Source organism: Lampetra planeri, chromosome 2, assembly GCF_965212315.1.
Source record: "Lampetra planeri chromosome 2, kcLamPlan1.2.h2, whole genome shotgun sequence".
Classification (NCBI taxonomy): Eukaryota; Metazoa; Chordata; class Hyperoartia; order Petromyzontiformes; family Petromyzontidae; genus Lampetra; species Lampetra planeri.
In genome coordinates this window covers 19,658,283-19,675,578 of record NC_136108.1, presented here as the reverse complement: position 1 = coordinate 19,675,578, position 17,296 = coordinate 19,658,283, and the positions used below count along the sequence as shown (strand labels likewise).

At 45.1% G+C, this 17,296-nt stretch overlaps 1 protein-coding gene across 2 annotated transcripts; it reads left to right on the top strand.

Moving 5' to 3' along the window:
* Positions 1–1,529: 1,529 nt before the first annotated feature.
* LOC144729488 (cAMP-responsive element modulator-like) lies at positions 1,530–17,238 on the top strand. 2 transcript variants are annotated; one of them, XM_078609823.1, is made up of 4 exons: positions 1,556–1,649; positions 8,928–9,047; positions 9,818–9,980; positions 14,240–17,238. In XM_078609823.1, exons 1-4 carry the CDS (start codon positions 1,622–1,624, stop codon positions 14,382–14,384), a joined length of 456 nt encoding a protein of 151 aa, XP_078465949.1. In that variant the 5' UTR covers positions 1,556–1,621; the 3' UTR covers positions 14,385–17,238. The 2 variants fall into 2 exon arrangements, with proteins under 2 accessions (XP_078465957.1, XP_078465949.1); XM_078609831.1 differs by lacking the exon at positions 8,928–9,047 and having other exon boundaries at positions 1,530–1,649.
* Positions 17,239–17,296: the final 58 nt, after the last annotated feature.

Here is a 17,296-nt window from a genome sequence, read left to right as displayed (position 1 = left end):
TAGGATAGAATTCTAAGAAGGAAAAAATTGCGGTGTTTTTGTTTTACAAAATACGTTTCTGAAGACGAACAGAGGGATATCAGTGATCGCATGTCACGGACCCGTGACATCACAACTGGTTCTGAGGGTGGCCTGGGTGACAGCGCTTGACTCCGTTATGAAAGCGAGCTCCCCGGTCCATTCGGTGTCAGCACCCAACAGGTCTTCATGTTCTCTCTGTCTGTATGTGTATCTGTCTGTAAGTTTCTATGTCTGTAGGATTATCTGTCTGTACGTTTCTCTGTCTGTATGTCTCTCTGTAAGTTTCTCTGTACGTTTCTCTGTAGGATTATCTGTCTGCACAAATGTCCACTCAATGTTGAGTTGCCTCTGAGGAACATAGAACTAGTGCTTACATATTATCATAAAATGTTATGAACACTTATCATAACCGATTCCCTTCATGTCAGCACTGTAAATACTTTATGTGCATGTAGAATTCATGAATTTGTCAATGCCTGATCTGACAACATTAATAAATTCGCGAATAACACTTTTTACTGAAAAACATTTTAAGATGGTGAAAAGTTTTCAAGCTACGTTACTTAGTGCATCTAATGTTGATAACTTGACTTCACCCTCATCAGCCACGGTTAATCCACTGCTGGATGAAGGCCTACCCTCGCCACCGCAATCTCTCACGATCCTGCGTTATAATATATAGTCCGCCTAGCATCTGCTCGCGAGTCCATTTCATCGCTCCAGCCCGACAACTTTAGGAGAGGCAAAAGAAAGGACCTCTGATATTTTCACTCGAAGTGACAAGTCAAGGATGTTTGTTTGTTTGAAGCTTTCGTGACTGCAGGAATCCATACGCTTTGGTTCTTTCTGTAAAGTCACGTAGGTAGAGGGAACTCACTCAATGGACCAGGCTTAATCTTATTCGCAAGAGCGACCTCAGATTGCATCTTTTGCACAACGGGCGGCGTGAACTCTGTGAAAACAACAACAGAACAGACCGCAACTTAGCCGTGGGTGTCCCTGGCAGGTGTGTGTCCACCCACCCCGCTCGCTCACACAGCGACTACACTTTTGAATTCTCGCCCTCCCTCTGTACCAGCGTGGACGGCACCCTCGTGTTCACCTTCTGAAGCGCTCGCTCGTCACCGTGGCGTGCGCGATGACCACCACCACCACTACGTGGCTTTTCTTTCGTGTTGTGCGCGGTACTTTTAGCGCATCTTAGATTTGTAGCGTTTGTTTTCATTTGTTTGCTGGTGACTGTGTATTTCATATCGAAATCGCCTCCAATGCTTTTGCTGCTGGCGGAAATAAAAGTTGTTTAAAAGTCAAAGTCTCTCCGTGGGTTGAGCCGTGCATTTGTTGACATCTTTCGTGACCTACGAGCGAGGCGACGTGGGTCTCATTGGTTGAGGCTGAATGCGGGGTCGGTCGAGTGTGGGTGGGTGGGTTGGAAGCGGTCGCTCCTGCCGTGAATCATACCCGGCTCGATATGACGTCAACGCAGTGATGTAGGCGATCGCAGGGTGGGGGGAGAGAGGGGGAGGTGTTGTTTGCTGTGCCCATATAAACTCACAAGAGGGGGACCCGTAACGCCAAACAACCAACACAGGCTTCTCCGATGGGTGTCATGTTTGAGAACGAAAAAGGTAAGACCCGTAGCGAGATCTCTCTCTCTCACTCTCTCGCTCTTTCACTCTTTCTCTCTCTCTCTCACGCCTATCGCCTCCTGCCTATTTGGCTGTCCAACACTAACTTTCAGGTAGTTGTTGAAAACGCCGTTTCGTCGTGCGTCTTTTGAGTGCGTTAACGCCTTTGTCACGCAACGTGTCAATCACGTGGCAAGTTGCTGCACGTACGGACGGGCAAGGGTTAATTCTGGAGTGTGAAATACAATTATATGGCCGTACGAAGTTTCACAAAGCGAGTTGTTGGTGTTGATTATAGGAATTAACTGCTGTACAGTCCACAATTATCACATCGTTGTGAAAGTGTCGTGCACAACCAATACATACACACACACACTCCGTACAAACAACACACACACTACACACACTCCGTACACACTACACACACACTACATACACACCACACACTACATACACACCACACACACACTCCGCACACACACCACACACTCCGTACACACAACACACACACTACATACACACTACACACACACTACATACACACACTCCCACTGTACACAACACACACACACTACATACACACACTCCCACTGTACACACCACATACTACATACACACTACACACACGCTACATACCCACAACAAACACACTACACACACTACATACACACTACACACTCACAACATACACACACAACACACACACTACATAAACACTACATACACACACAACACACACACCATATACACACACGACACACACAACACACGCTACATACACACAACACACACACGCTACATACACACACAACATACACACACGCTACATACACACACAACACACACGCACTACACACACACACCAACTACACTTCCTGTTCGGATTAAGGGAGATGACGCCAATGACGTCCGCTGACGTCTGCGCCGCCGATGACGCGCGACTCATTCACTTGGCTCAGCAATGGGGGGTGGGGGCAATGGGGGGGGGGGCAATGGGGGGTGAACAACCCCTCCCCCTATCTCCCGTCTGTGTCACTCAGTACCAACAGTGATGCCAACTTCACCGATTGTGTCGCCAGCGATGTAGCGAATTGATGGGTCTCCATAGCTACAACATGGTTTTTTTAATCTTTCTACGCGGTTCTGACTGCAGAAGAAAAAAAATAAACCACCTTCGAGATTTAGGAGCGAATATAGCGATGTTGTTGAAGAAGGGTCGTTGCCTGAAACGTCTTCTGTTATGTACTTTTTTCCCCTTTAAAGTCCAGTGTTATTGACGAGTGTGTTGAAATTGTTAAGAGTACTTATATTAACTGTGCTTGTCCACCACTGTCAACGCCCTGAAACCACAATCACCAACTAATACGTTCCATTTTGGTAATTTAAGGGTTTCCGCATCAGTTTCACTGCGAATACAAAACTTGGAACATTGTCTCGAGACATGTTTCACGATTTTTAGAAGCCAGGCTTATCTGGTGACATGTATCAACCTTGCTGGTATCCCCATTGCCATTGATGCAAGTGCCCGGGGTTGGTGTTAAGTGATCTGTGTTTTCAGAAATAAGAGGAAGTTGCAGTGTTTGGGGAAGTTATCAGTTTCGTGAGCGCTTTGTGTAGAGATCGAATTTAGTTTTTAACAAAAACAATAACCCGGTGTTGTGGAAAATCGTGCGGCTGTATAACCACCATGGCCATATTGGTATTTGAGATTTACTCGCTGCTGTATGTTATCCAGAAGCAGCATTTCTTTCAAATCTAAACAAGCAAACTCCACTGCTTTGGAGATTATCTGTCAGGCTTGCTCAAACACCTGCAAGTTTGGCAGCTATATAGCGTTAAGAGCACACTCTCTGTTCTAGTTCATGTGAAAGTCGTTCACCTTGCCTGGAAAGAATGGCGAAAGTTGGCTGGCCGATGTTGAGGTTCTTGTGCTGGACACAACTGCGGGGCTACGCTATCAGCAGAGGGCACTACACACCTCAATTGTACTGTACTATGCGCCAACGTCTATGCCTCCCCTTGCCTTTCAATTCCGGAACACTGAGCAGTGTGGTGAAGTATGGTCAAGCAACCCCTATGACCGATACAGCGTGGGTTGGGGGCCTTTATCGAAGCAGTCGATTGCCGTAAGCTTGTGACAACCAGTTTCACCAGTGTACGGATTTCTTAAGGCAATGTTAACGTTTAGTTTATGCGAGTTGTTTGGCCATATTTGGGTGGGAACATGATCAGAAACTGCATTTATACTGGAGGAATCCGATGAGCTATAAAGCTATTTTTTTAAACAGATGTCCAGTATTTTCACAGATGTCCAGAAACGAGGGGATGGGAGAGATGGGGATGCAGAACGGGTTTCAGATCTCGCTTTAGCCGTGGCTGCGAATTCTCACCCAGGTACCGGGTTTAATATGGCAACACGCAACCTCTTCAACTCGTTTGACAAAAGCGTGCCGTGATTAGGGCTTGGGATTCGTAATGGTCTCTCGTTGCCTGTGCATAAAGTGCCATGTGCGTGTAGAGTACATGGTGCAGATCCTGACTGTCTATACACTTGCTGGAAGGGTTTTCCACGTCGGTTAATGACTCCAACACCACTCACTCACTCCTCAGGCATTGGTGGGCAATAATCTCTCACTATTGCTCCTCCGATCAGCAGCGTAGTGGAACCATTGCTCTGGGAAGTGACGGCGTCACGATCACGTCAGCGCAGAGACAAAGGTCACCACCCATTGAGACGTTGCACAGGTTGTTGGGGTCAAGCGGCGTTAGCGAGCACCTATGAAGGCTGGCAGGGCACACGAGGTTGACGGGCGGGTGGCCAACACCACGGCCGGCCGCCACATTCATCTCCCCACCAATGTTGATGTTTGCACATCGCAGCAGGTATCCATTTGAGGCTGAGTCGACCTAAGGGATGCCCAGGATCGAACTCGGGGTTTGCCGCGTTTATAGCGCAGCGAGATAACCGATCTGCTGCCACAACAACAACCGCGGCGGTGACGATGTCACCACGGCGCTTGTGCCAGGCTAGGTGCACTAAGGCCACGTGAAGTGTCGGAATCAGACTATGTATTGACACTGGAGGAATCTGATGGGCTATGAAGCGCTTTTTCACAGATGACACGCAGGGCCACGGGGTCAGCACGTTACAACAAACAATACAAAAACACGATTAGAGTGCAAAGTATAGGAAAGGTAAACGAATAACTTGTATACAAACAAAAAACTAGTTTCTTTATATTGCCAGCTAAAGCCCACTGAGCTATTAGATTATTTTTCAGAAGCGAGCTGGCTACAAATGATAGCTCAACAAAGGCTCGCTGGCCAGGATGAGGTCACGGAACAGACCCAGGCGCCATAGGTTGACTGAGTGACATGACTGGCAAGATGCACCACCACCATGTGCTCCATTCTCTGCCAACTTTCTCCCCACCACCAACAACCACGAACCTGCGTGGTGACGTCAGCACGCACGCTCGATTTTCAGCCCAGAGCGTGAAGCGTGATGACGTCAGCACGCACACCCGCTTATCACCCCGGCGCGTGAAGAGTGGGTGCGTGGTGACGTCAGCACGCACACCCGCGAATTACCCCGGCGCCTGAAGAGTGGGTGCGTGGTGACGTCAGCATGCACACTCGCTTATCAGCCCGGCGCGTGAAGCGTGGGTGCGTGGTGACGTCAACACGCGCACCCGCTTATCGCCGCACACGTAAAGAGTGCGTGGTGACGTCGGCACGCGCACCTGCTTATCACCCCACACGCAAGACGTGCGTGATGACGTCACACTTCGTTGCGCAATCATTTGTGGTGGCCAGGTAAGATTAATTGTTTTTATTTGTTTTAAGTGATTCCATTATAGGTTAGATACTTCGCGATCCTGTCGCGTGTTTTAATTGTTTGCTGTTGCAACCTTCTGACCAGCCCCTACTGGACATGTGTGGGGAGAGAAAAAAATTAACTTTATAGCTCATCTGATTCCTCCCGTATGAAATATAATTGATCATCGATTATCCGGCTGCTTCCAATATTATCCGGGCCAATCCGGCGAATCGGCACCACGTCCGTGACAATATCAAAACAGTAACTATGATTGATTTCAGTGTCAAAATATATGAAATACGGTACATTATACACTACATACAAACAACTTAAAACAATGAAAACACTGCGCGTGTATACATTTGTCACGACGAATAACCGCGGTGATAAAAAGCAGGACAAGTACACTGCGATCCGGCGCAAAAGTGCGTGTTGTTATTCCGCGTTCGTATCGTCAAACACATCGGGATGTTTAAACGAGAAGCGTCGTGTGGACTTCACCTCAGGCATCGGTCACCTCGAGATCGGAGTGGTAAGCGCGGCACGGTAAATACAGCAACTGTTATCGACAGGGTATTTATTTTACGGGGTATGTGCGTGTTTTATTAAATGCCAATTTCAACGTAGTAAACACATTTAAAACGCAAAAAACGTGTACACAACACCTAAAAACGTAATGTTATGCAGTCATCTTCTTGGTTCTTTCGGTAAAGTCACGTAGAAGGGAAGTAATAAAATAATAAAAATAAAACATAATAAATTATTATGTTTTATTTTTATTATTTTATTACTTATTATGTTTTATTTTTATTATTTTATTACTTCCCTTCTACGTGACTTTACCGAAAGAACCAAGAAGATGAATCCCTGCAGTCACGAAAGCTTTAAATCGAAAAATGTTATGCAGTCATGTACATGAGATAAGATCATCGATTGTGCGTGCGTGGTGACGTCAGCACGCGCCAACGCGTGCGTCGTGACGTCAGCACGCGCCACCGCGCGCGTCGTGACGTCAGCACGCACTCACGGCGTGCGTCGTGACGTCAGCACGCACCACCGCGTGCCTCGTGACGTCAGCACGCACCCACCGCGTGCGTCATTTGCGGGTGACGTCAGTGCCAGACGCGGGCTGCCACGTGCGTTCGTGGCGGGGAGGAAGAGATTCTGTGGGGTTGGGTTTGGGGGCGGCTGGGTGACCGCTCCTATATAATAATAGCGGCCATCCCAGTCAGACAACCCCATGGCACATCGCTGGGTCTGGCTCCCCCGAAACCCTGCAAGCCTTCGACGCTTCACGTGGCCTCAAAGTGCACCTGGCCTGGCACAGGCGTCGCGGTGATGTCACTGAATGTCGTGTATTGGTGGTGTTTGTGGGGGGAGTTGCAAATCCCTCGCAGCCACAGACACCGGCGAGAGAGAAGGGAGGTGGGGTGACGGAAAATTCGGCGTGGCCATGCGTCACGGAACTCGACCGCGTTGTATTTGGGGATCTCCACCCCCAACTGCGTGGCTTTCTGCTCTCTGATGTAATATCCACCACTACCCACCCACGCGACTTAAACGCTGCGTGTTTGGGAGGCGAGAGGAGAGGGATAGTGACTGCTGGTGAAATGATTTGAATCTCAATAATTCGGCTGAGCCAGTCTGTAGCAAAAGCGGGTTGAAATCTGTCTTGTGTGGTGCTTTCAAGTTGTCCCCTCGTGTGTGTGTGTCTTTTGGGATTCGCCGGTTTCATCTCACACGGCACATGGGCAACAATTAAAATGACTAAATTTCCTCACGTAGCGTAGAGGACGCGTAACGGGAAACTTAACTTTGGACCCTTCGATTTTATTTCAACACCACAAGGTCACAAGCACTTCTCGTTTCTTCACTCGCCGCACTGTCAGGACTTTGCCATTCCCTCCCTCCCGTTGCCTTTTCGCAACATTTGCTCAATGCAGGACTTGAATATGTGACGACGTTTGACCTGTGCCGTTGTGTTAAAATAAAGCGTACACTGTACGAACGTCCACGTGTTGTGCACACGTGTTGTACAGTGCACGTATCGCAGCAGATTTGGCCGCACATTCATTTGCGTTAACTCCACATTTGTTGAGCGCGTACAGTATTATCGGTACAGTGTGTTTCACATCAATAATGCCTTAAATGTATACAGTACTGTACGTGGCTCACTAAAATTGGTCCGCAACTTTAATGTTTGATGCATGAGTGCACATAGTTCAAACGTTGGTTAAAGCACGTGCGATTTTACGAATACTGCACAACAACAACATTAGCATTCGGCTGTGTAATGGTAAAACAATTAACGAATTAATTTGAAACTTGTGCAGTGGCCCAATGTGAAACCGGTCACCCTGCAAGTCCATGTTCACTGGCGTCCCACGTGTTCGAAAAGCAGGCTCGGCAAATGCGTTTTGAAAGAATGTCGACTTGAGAAATTAAGTCCCCGTCAATACGACACATATACAAAACTATATAATCCATCCACTGCTGAATTAAGGCCTCTACAATAGTCGCTATTCATCACGGACAATAACGATAGCATTTACAATAGATATGTGTGGTCCAGATGTCTTGTGGCCTCCGAATAATGGATCCCCAATTTGTTGGTTAAGTTGCAGATTCATTTTGTTTTAAATAAACCTTTTATAAAATGTAAAGTTTTCGAGAATTAAATGGGGGGCCACAAGCCATTTTAACCACCCTGCACAGTACTGTGATTGAATTCGTGGGATTTTGTACTTGCTGATAATATGAACAGATGCAGGCACCCACAAGGACAAAACACAAAGGCACGAGACACGCCAAGTAGAATCAGAGCTAAAAATACAAGTACAGTACATACAGGCATTACACTGGTCAACACACTTTTGCTGGCACAAGGTATTTCAACGGTTTTAAGGTAATTTTGGGGTGCTGATTCCAAATCTAGCATCAGTTTTTGTCAATCACATCAGGTTTTTGAGATATCAAATATTGCATTTCAATAAAAACTGCAGAAGAAACATTAAATAAATGTGGATATCTACATAAAATGATATAAACACACTATCCTAAAAATACAGCACCATATTTAAACACTAAAGCAGTCACTGACTCGCAACAACTTGCAATCATAAGTGACAGAGTTAATTTTGGGTAAAATCAATGAAAATGGGGTATGCCGATAGCATAAAATGAGATGTGATAGAGCAAATCTGAGATCAGATTTGGAATCAGCACCCTGAAATTAGTCTAAAACAGCTGCAAAAGTCCAGGCCAGAAAAACAATTTTTTGTTGACCAGTGTTATTAACCACGTCGGCGTCGCTCACACCGGGGTCAAGGGCCCAAAGCGAGGTCATATTTTCCTCCGGCCAGACAATAACACACCAAAGAGGGGAAGGAGGAAAGGGTGGTGGGGGGCATGTATTCGACCTCTGAAATTAAGATAACGTTCGTGCCGTCGATTGTCAGAATTGCGTGACGTCTGTAGCCCGATACAGCCAAACACCACCCCGCCGGTGCCCCCTCGCGGTCACCCGCGAGACAAGATGATGGAAGGAGGTTTCCTATGTTTTTCGTCCACATATGAAGGTTGGAAATGCTCTCAAAGACAACAACCTATGTACTGCACTCGTCATTTTGATCGTAACGCTATCAAGGGGTTTCCATCGAATTCCACTTAATGTCCTGCTGCTCACACATCGGGGGTAGGTTGGGATGGTGGGGGATAAGCCCCCAGCTGATAGCTCAGTCCCCGCTGCTAAAATGTTATCTTCCATACTCTTTGGTTCTTTCGGTAAAGTCACGTAGGTATCTTCCAGTCCTCATACACACTCATTCAGTTTCGAGTTTGTTTAAAGTTTGTTTTTACATTGAGTTGGACCTCCCCTGACTTTGTGTCCCCACACTACATGGCTGCTTATGACACCCAAAATATGGTCACTAGGATCCCCTGTTTTTACGAGTAAACATGGATCGCAGGCCCAACGTTGGCCCAGCGGTTCCAACCACATGCCAACGTTAGCCCAACATTGCCACGTTTGGGCGCTTGTGATTTGAGAGAAACGTTTCCCGTGTGTGTACGTGAGGAGCGGTGGCGTCGCGGTTAGCGCATTATGCTATGAACCTGGAAACCCTTGTTCGATTCCCGCTCAGGGCCAATGCCAGTGATGATTATTCGGTCGACTCGGCCTCAATGAGTACCTGGTTTGGTGCATAAACGTCGCCACTCGGGAGACAAAAGCGGCCGGGTGTGGTGCTGGCCACCCACCCCCTCGTGTACCGTGCCGGCCTTAGGTGCTCGCTAACAGCACTTGCTCCTACAGTCCGTTAAGGCTATACGGGGGATCTTTGTTTTGCAGCGGCTCCCAGCGACATGCAGACCTACCAGATCTGCACGGTCGGCTCGAGTGGACAGCAGGGGGTGATCATGGCCACCGTGGCCTCCCCCTCGGGCCTACAGGGCGGCATGTACATCGGGGAGGAGGTGACCCGCAAGCGAGAGATCCGGCTCCTCAAGAACAGGTACGTAGTGGACTTTGTCGCACGCTTGTAACGCACCGCTGACTGGTGGGCCGTGCAGGCATTGCCGTGAGGCAGGTGCCGGCAGGTCTACGAGGTGGCCCTGATCCCTCGTTTTGGTTGCACAGCCGGGCCGCGTTGGGGCTCTGTTAGGCCAACTCGGCAATGCTTAGGAGGCGCCAGAATGTTTTTTCCGCTTCATAAGTCCGTTACCGTGCCATTGATGTCACACGCGCAGTTGAGATGCACGTAGTTGATGCAGTGTGACACTGTGTCTTCACTCTGTAGTGACTGATAATATATGTATTGTCCTTGAAACTGATTGGTCCACACCAGAGACAGCTTTCTTTTAAGCCTCGTCTCAAACGGTGTTAGACCAGATGACGCCAAAAGGCGTACTGCCCAAAGACAATGCACTATCAGAGTAATGAGAGCTCGGGGTGAGCATCTACTACATCATGGGGCCTCCTTTGCCAGTACCAATATATGATAATACGTTTTTCCCATTTTTTTTCTGGCAACAAAACGAGACGAGGCTCAAAAGAAAGCTGTCTGATGTGGACCAATCAGTTTCAAAGACAATGCATTTCTTATCAGAGTATGTTTTTTTTGCATTCTAACCACAAACATTGTGGTTAATGCAGACATGATTCCTTGTAAAGGTTTCAATTTGGTGTTTTAACATCTTAACACCTGTTTTGTTGCCAGAAAAAATGGGAAAACCCTATTATCATATTTTGGTACTGGCAAAGGAGGTCCCATGATATCCCATAAAGAGTTGGCCAAACATATGAATGCAAGATCCTCTCGAAAAACGGTCATGAGATTTAGAGACTTTGATAGAATCAGAATCTTTATTTATCCCGGAGATAATGCACATCAAGGAGAGGTTATGCACTCCAGGAATTTAGCAGAACGGAAATAATCGTGAGTTGTTGACAGCCTGCCACAAGTGGAGCAAGTGGCCTGGAAGAGCTTACAAAACACATGCAACCGGCTTCATATATTTTTTATCAGCCAGTGTTAATGACAAAGGAAATGAAGACGTCTCGGGTCTCGCACATTCAATTTGCATCTCATTCTCAGGTTGTGGCACGACTCATTCTCACGCATTTCACATGCAGCAGCTCACAGTGCTTTAAACATGAGGCCTTTTTTCCCGGCCGCAGTATTTTCCTTATATTCAATGAAATTGCATCTATAATTGGTAGAGTCATCGTTTAGTGTGTTACTCAGATCCCAGCTCTATTTGCAGCATCACATCCTCTGTTCGCGTGTAACTCGGCTTGCTACTCCAGGCAATATAGCCCCTTTAACTGCGCCTCACCAGATGTAGACATTGCCACAGCGCTGTGTATTTGAAAGCAGGGAAACTTTACATTTCACTCCATAGTCTTATTGTCTTGACGCCTTTGTTCTTTGCAACTAGAATTCTCAGCCTCTGGAGACTATCAAATGCCATTAGCATTAATTCAGTGAGGCGGACACTAATGAGCACAATCTGTTCATTTACACTTCTATTTAACCGTGTTTTCAAAGACAAAATACTTTAACTGGCTCCCTCTGTTTTAACCACGTCGTCGATTTTCATTGTAATGTAAACATGAAGTTTGACCGCTTCCATCATCTCACAGGTGCAGTATCCTTCGGAGACAAACTCCTCCAATATCAAAATACTATTACAGACAACAAATACACGACTGTAATTCTAGATTTGAAGCTTTCGTGACTGCAAGGATTCATACTCTTAGGTTTTTTCGGTAAAGTCACGTAGGTAAAAAGTAAAATTAAAATTAATAAAAAATAAAATTAAAATCATTTGTGCTGTGACGGTTCCACCTGAAGACGGAAGCTTGTGTTGCCTCCGAAACGTCGTGATTTTTATTTTATTTTTTATTAATTTTAATTTTACTTTTTACCTACGTGACTTTACACGACTGTAAATGTAGAGGTGGTTTCACACCTGATGATGATTGCTTGTGTTGCAATCGAAACGTCGTGATAATTTTATTGTTTTATTTTTATTATATTATTATTTCCCTTCTACGTGACTTTACCGAAAGAACCAAAAATACTCTACTGTAGTTGCACACCATCTGCAGTCTGTACTAAACCACATTAGGGTGTTTAATTTTGCATGACAGTGGTTGGTAATGGCCACCAATATAGAGATGAGCACCACCTAACACTCGCTTGAGCTTGGAGAAGCTCTGGCTTTTAGAATGTCAGCGTAGAAAAAATACATGGCAACATCCTTCGATTTTCAGTTAAAAGGGGAAGATGTGCTTTTTTTTATTGCTCAGACATTCCCAAACCGGTCACTGTTTTTTTTATTACCAGTTTATTTTTTCATTTGGTGGTTACCGGTTAATGCGAAAGAGGAACTTTTAACAACCGTACTTTGTATCCTGGGTGAAAAGACATCTCTTCTAGCTGGTCTTGGGGAACACTGGAGGCTGACTGCCCCCTGGTGTTAGATACAAGGAAAATTGTATACGCTACAAAGGAAACACAGTAATCTATATGATAGCACTACAAATATAGGCATAAGCTATACTAATTTCACGTCAAAATTTAACACTCTTCAAGAGGGAGAACAACCCAGTGGCGTGAGGAACCACAGACAAAGTGGGAAAGGCAGCCCAGGCAGTAAGCTGGCACCAAATTCCTCTCCAAGCTCTGTCAACCTCTGTATATTAAGCCGTTATCAGCCAACGAATGTTTGCTTACAGTGGGGGTAAACCCGAGTACCCGGAGAAAATATGCTCGTGTGAAGGGGCAACACTCTATCCCATACCAATAGAGCAGATGGGGGTCCACATTTGCTGTAGCGCCTTCTGGCAAGCCCGGGTATGACACTTCGACGCTGATGGGAGTTTTACAACATTTGTGAGATCCACCAATCCTCGCCTGCACAGTGCTAGATCACAGGAGAAGAGTTTACAGAAAGCACTTGCAATGTTGGCCTTTAATCACTTGTGGCTATTATTTAGTTAAAGTGTTCCCGTCCTCTGTAAGTCCTCGATGCCATGTGAAATGGGACCCACTGAGTACAGATAATGGAGTTATTTTAAAAGTTTATACATGGGATGTCTATTTCCTCCCCTTTGCCCATGACATCGCATGTTTTTGTCTGCGGGACCGTTAAGGCCTTGTACGTTTATTATTGCAAAACGCTAATATTTTCATACCCACAATTAAGGTTATTTATGTAATTATGTAATTATTTAAGCAAAAAATACATGTATTCAATTATGTCCATGTATACCACTGAGCCTATTTTTTTTATCAAGATCTTGTGAATTGAGAAATTTGGCCAAACACTATTTCATGGAATGTTTTGAATGTGGGAGGAAACTAGAGTAGCCAGACAAATTCCACACATGAGGGAATACAGGTACGAGAAAACGTGTTCGCTGCACCGCCATCTCGTATCCACCTCGTTGCACCATAGAGTTTATAAACACAAACTGACAGAGATCATACAGCACAGTACTTGACTCTCCCAAACTTCAGTTTGGATTGAGATTCAAGAAGATGCACCGATACTGAGTGGCTGGCAGAGTCACATTTGAACTTCATTGCACGTGTGTGTGTGATATCGCTTGTGCGTGTTTGTGGGGTGCTGTGGCATAGCGTTTAGTGTGCTGCACTACGAACCCGGTGACCCGGGTTCAATTCCTGCTCAGGGTCGACACCAGGGACGATTATCTGAGCCGGTTCTAGGCCTCCCCTTAGGTCGACTCAGCCTCAAACGAGTCCCTGGTGTGGCGTGTAAACATCGGCACTATGGAGACAAAGTCGGCTGGGTGTGATGTTGACCACCCACCTCCTCGAGTGCCATTCCAGCCCTTATAGGTGCTCCTTAACAGTACTTGCCCCAACAGTCTGCTGCAGGCTACACGAGGGTGTTCGGGCCCGGTGCTGGCCACCCATCCACTGGTGTGCCGTGCCAGCCTCCATAGGTGCTAATTAACAGCAACACATTCCTTCGGAGTGGGCAGGTAGGAACTTGGTTGGACAGCGCATTCGTGCGATCCGTGTCACGCGGCGCAAGCTGCGTGGGGCGGCGCGTCACGTGGTGCTGAGCCCGCCCGAAGCACTCTATGAAATACAAATCGATGGCGTGGCTATGCACGACAGACAGACAGACAAATAATCCCTGGTGGGCAGTGTGGAACTTGTTGTTCCTACTTGTCCTTGCCTCAACAATCTGTGAAGGCTAAACGGGGGGCCTTTGCCTTTGTGTTTGTTGAACGCAGGGAGGCAGCTCGGGAGTGTCGGAGGAAGAAGAAGGAGTACGTGAAGTGCCTGGAAAATCGCGTCACCGTCCTTGAGAAACAGAACAAGACCCTCATTGAGGAGCTCAAGGGGCTGAAGGATATGTACTGCAACAAGGCCGAATAGCCCCAGCAAAGTCGACCACCGCTGCCCATGGCACCGCGCGTGTCCAACACTCGCGTTGCTCCAAACAGCAGCCCCAGTACAGGGGCAACTAAGCCGCTTGACATACCACACAACGGTGATGCTTGAAGTACTCTAGTGGGATTACACATAGCAACACCACTGCCTACTGGCAGACCGTGTTAGTCTCAATCTTAGCGTCTTCACGATTGCCCTGCTCTCCTCAGAATTGCGCGAATTCCAAATTAAATTATGATTATTATTACCGCCGCACTGTAACCCACACAACTATTAATTGACAATCCTTCACATTGGTAGGCTGACAATTATAGTAAAACCATCAGTCAAGTATTTTGTATTGATATTTATTTGAAGAATTTTGATTGTCAAAGTGAGAAAAAGCTAAGAAAATGTTCAAGTGAGGTAATGTGCCTCACGTAACCTTACTTAAAGGGTACACATTCACACAGTAAACTGTTTAAAGAGTTAAATGTTTTTAAAAAACCTGTTTATGCCAAGAGAGTTTATATTTATTAAAGAATTGTTACCGTATTTTTAATTTACATTTTTCTTACATTTATACTGATTGTACAATCTAACATTGCAGCAAAAGATGTCTGTTTTCGTGGCGTCATTCAATATTATGCTTATACTGTCAGCACAGGTGTTACGAAATCAATCACCTCTTGCTCTTGTAGTTTTATGATTTCTAAAAGGAATGTTTCGGCATTTCCCCACATTTCAAATGCCACTTATATTTTGACTTTTAAGCAATCTATTCACATTTACACATTTAAAGTGTCAGTCCTAGTTATCACTTCTTAGAGAACTTAATTCGTATTAATTGTTATTAAAACCTAATAGAATTAATGGCTTTTACACATTTATAAAGAGCTGGGACAATGACTCCAGGTCACTCAATTGTCTGCTGATATTGGATTAACTCACTCGCTCGGCTCACACATTGGTACTCTGTACATTTTGACATCACTGTGCCAGCATGCAGTCCAAATGTATCAACTACAAATGTCTCAAAGTGCAGAGTCGATCGTGACATCTTTGGAAGTCACTGCCCTTCATTTGATGGGGCGGGGGAGGGAAGTCAAAGGATTTATTACACGAGCAGGTTTGCACAATTTGGCCAAATATTTAATTCACACATTGTTTAAATAAACATTCGAATTTGACGTAAATTTCTTGTAACCCTCAAAGTTACAAGTCTTGTGAATATTGTGTAGTGTATAGTCAGGCGGGGTAAGGGTGAAAGGCCTATTCTTCCTGGTGCTAACATGTGGGGTGTTGAACTGCAAACACGATCGGCAGGTGCCGAGAGAAGAGGATGCCAATCTGCACCTCAAACTGATTACGGCCAATGATATTTATGTTTGCACCAGGGAAAAAATTAACCCGTAAAAACAAAGTTTTTCACTATAAATCCTTTATATGCGTGGCGGCTAGAGTCCTCTCGTCCTCTGGCTTGAGATGGCTGCCACCTATGGGTCAGATGATTGCCTGCCACCATTAAGCAATTGGTAATTAAATATTTTAAAAAAATTCCTAAAATGTTGAAAATTTTGGGGAAAAAAATTCACTAAAATAAATTGTCACGCACAACGAGCCTGTGTGCAAAATGTCAGCTCGATTGGATCAGGGGAAGTGGGTTAAAAAACGACCGAAAGATTTGCACGGTCGTAAGCGCACAAGCAAGCAAGCAAGTGAACTTAATATAAAGGATTTAAAAAGAAAGGCATATTACCCCTTGTAGACCTTTTGCCTCAACCTACCCGATATAGTATATCAAGAATATTTGCCAACTGCGCATACCTGGATTAAATACAGTACATGGTAGCCGAGTACTCTTAATAATAATCCATGGAAACAATTTGTGCCGAGCTCTCATTTCATTAATCTGTACACGTTTTAAAGTTAAACAATCAGAATACGAAATAATTTTCATTTCGGAGGACATTGTGAACAGAATTGTTTAATTGTGATGATACTGGTGACGTTTCTGTGAAAAGCCAGCATTTCCACGTGGTGTGTTATTACTTTGGAGACGTTTGGTACTGGTTGTAAATGTTACTATGCGTGCACACAGGCCCCGAGTAGAAGTTTGTGTTTAGTACTCATTGCGTAGATGAATAGCACTGAAACTGTCAATACCACCAATTATCTAAAAACAAATGTTTATCCTAGAACTTAGTGCACAGTGAATGTTCCACATTTATTTTTACGAGGAATATACATATGCAGAACTGTCTATTAATTGACCTTAAGTTACATGAGCTAACATTGTCTGATAGCATAATGTTTGCGTACGGTGCTGCTAGTAAACGCAACTCACCAGTGGCTTGTTAGAGACCCGAACTAAGCATAGTACAGCAATTTCTTTAGATGTTTTCACGTTTGGACATATTTCGTCCATGAACATTCATGCATACTAAACAGTGCTTTTCTACTCGCATTAATGAACACTTTGATTTGGTGTTTAAGAGGGAATATAGGCTTGAAAAAACTATTTTTACAAATGAGAAATGTGTGTTTGCATTTCCTTTTGCGTAAACATACACAGCCAAGACTTTTCCAAATGAAGTTGCGTGCAGATTTATAGAGAAGAGAGAAGCGTCTTCAACTACTCAGGAAGTTAAACGTATTTTTTAAAACAAATATAGGGTTTCAATGTTAGCCTTGTTAATGTTTCCCTTTCATAGTTTCTTATTCTTGTGTTACATCAGTCCGTTGTAATTGCTGCTGTGCTTTGTGATTTCATTTTTATTTCACGCCGTGTTAAGCATCTACAATTCTGTGACTGCCGTAATTGTGTTCCATTACACACGTTGAGAATACCAAAGTAAAATAATCGGTTGTTTCCTTTTTTTATATATATTGGATGCAATTGTGAACAACAGCCATAT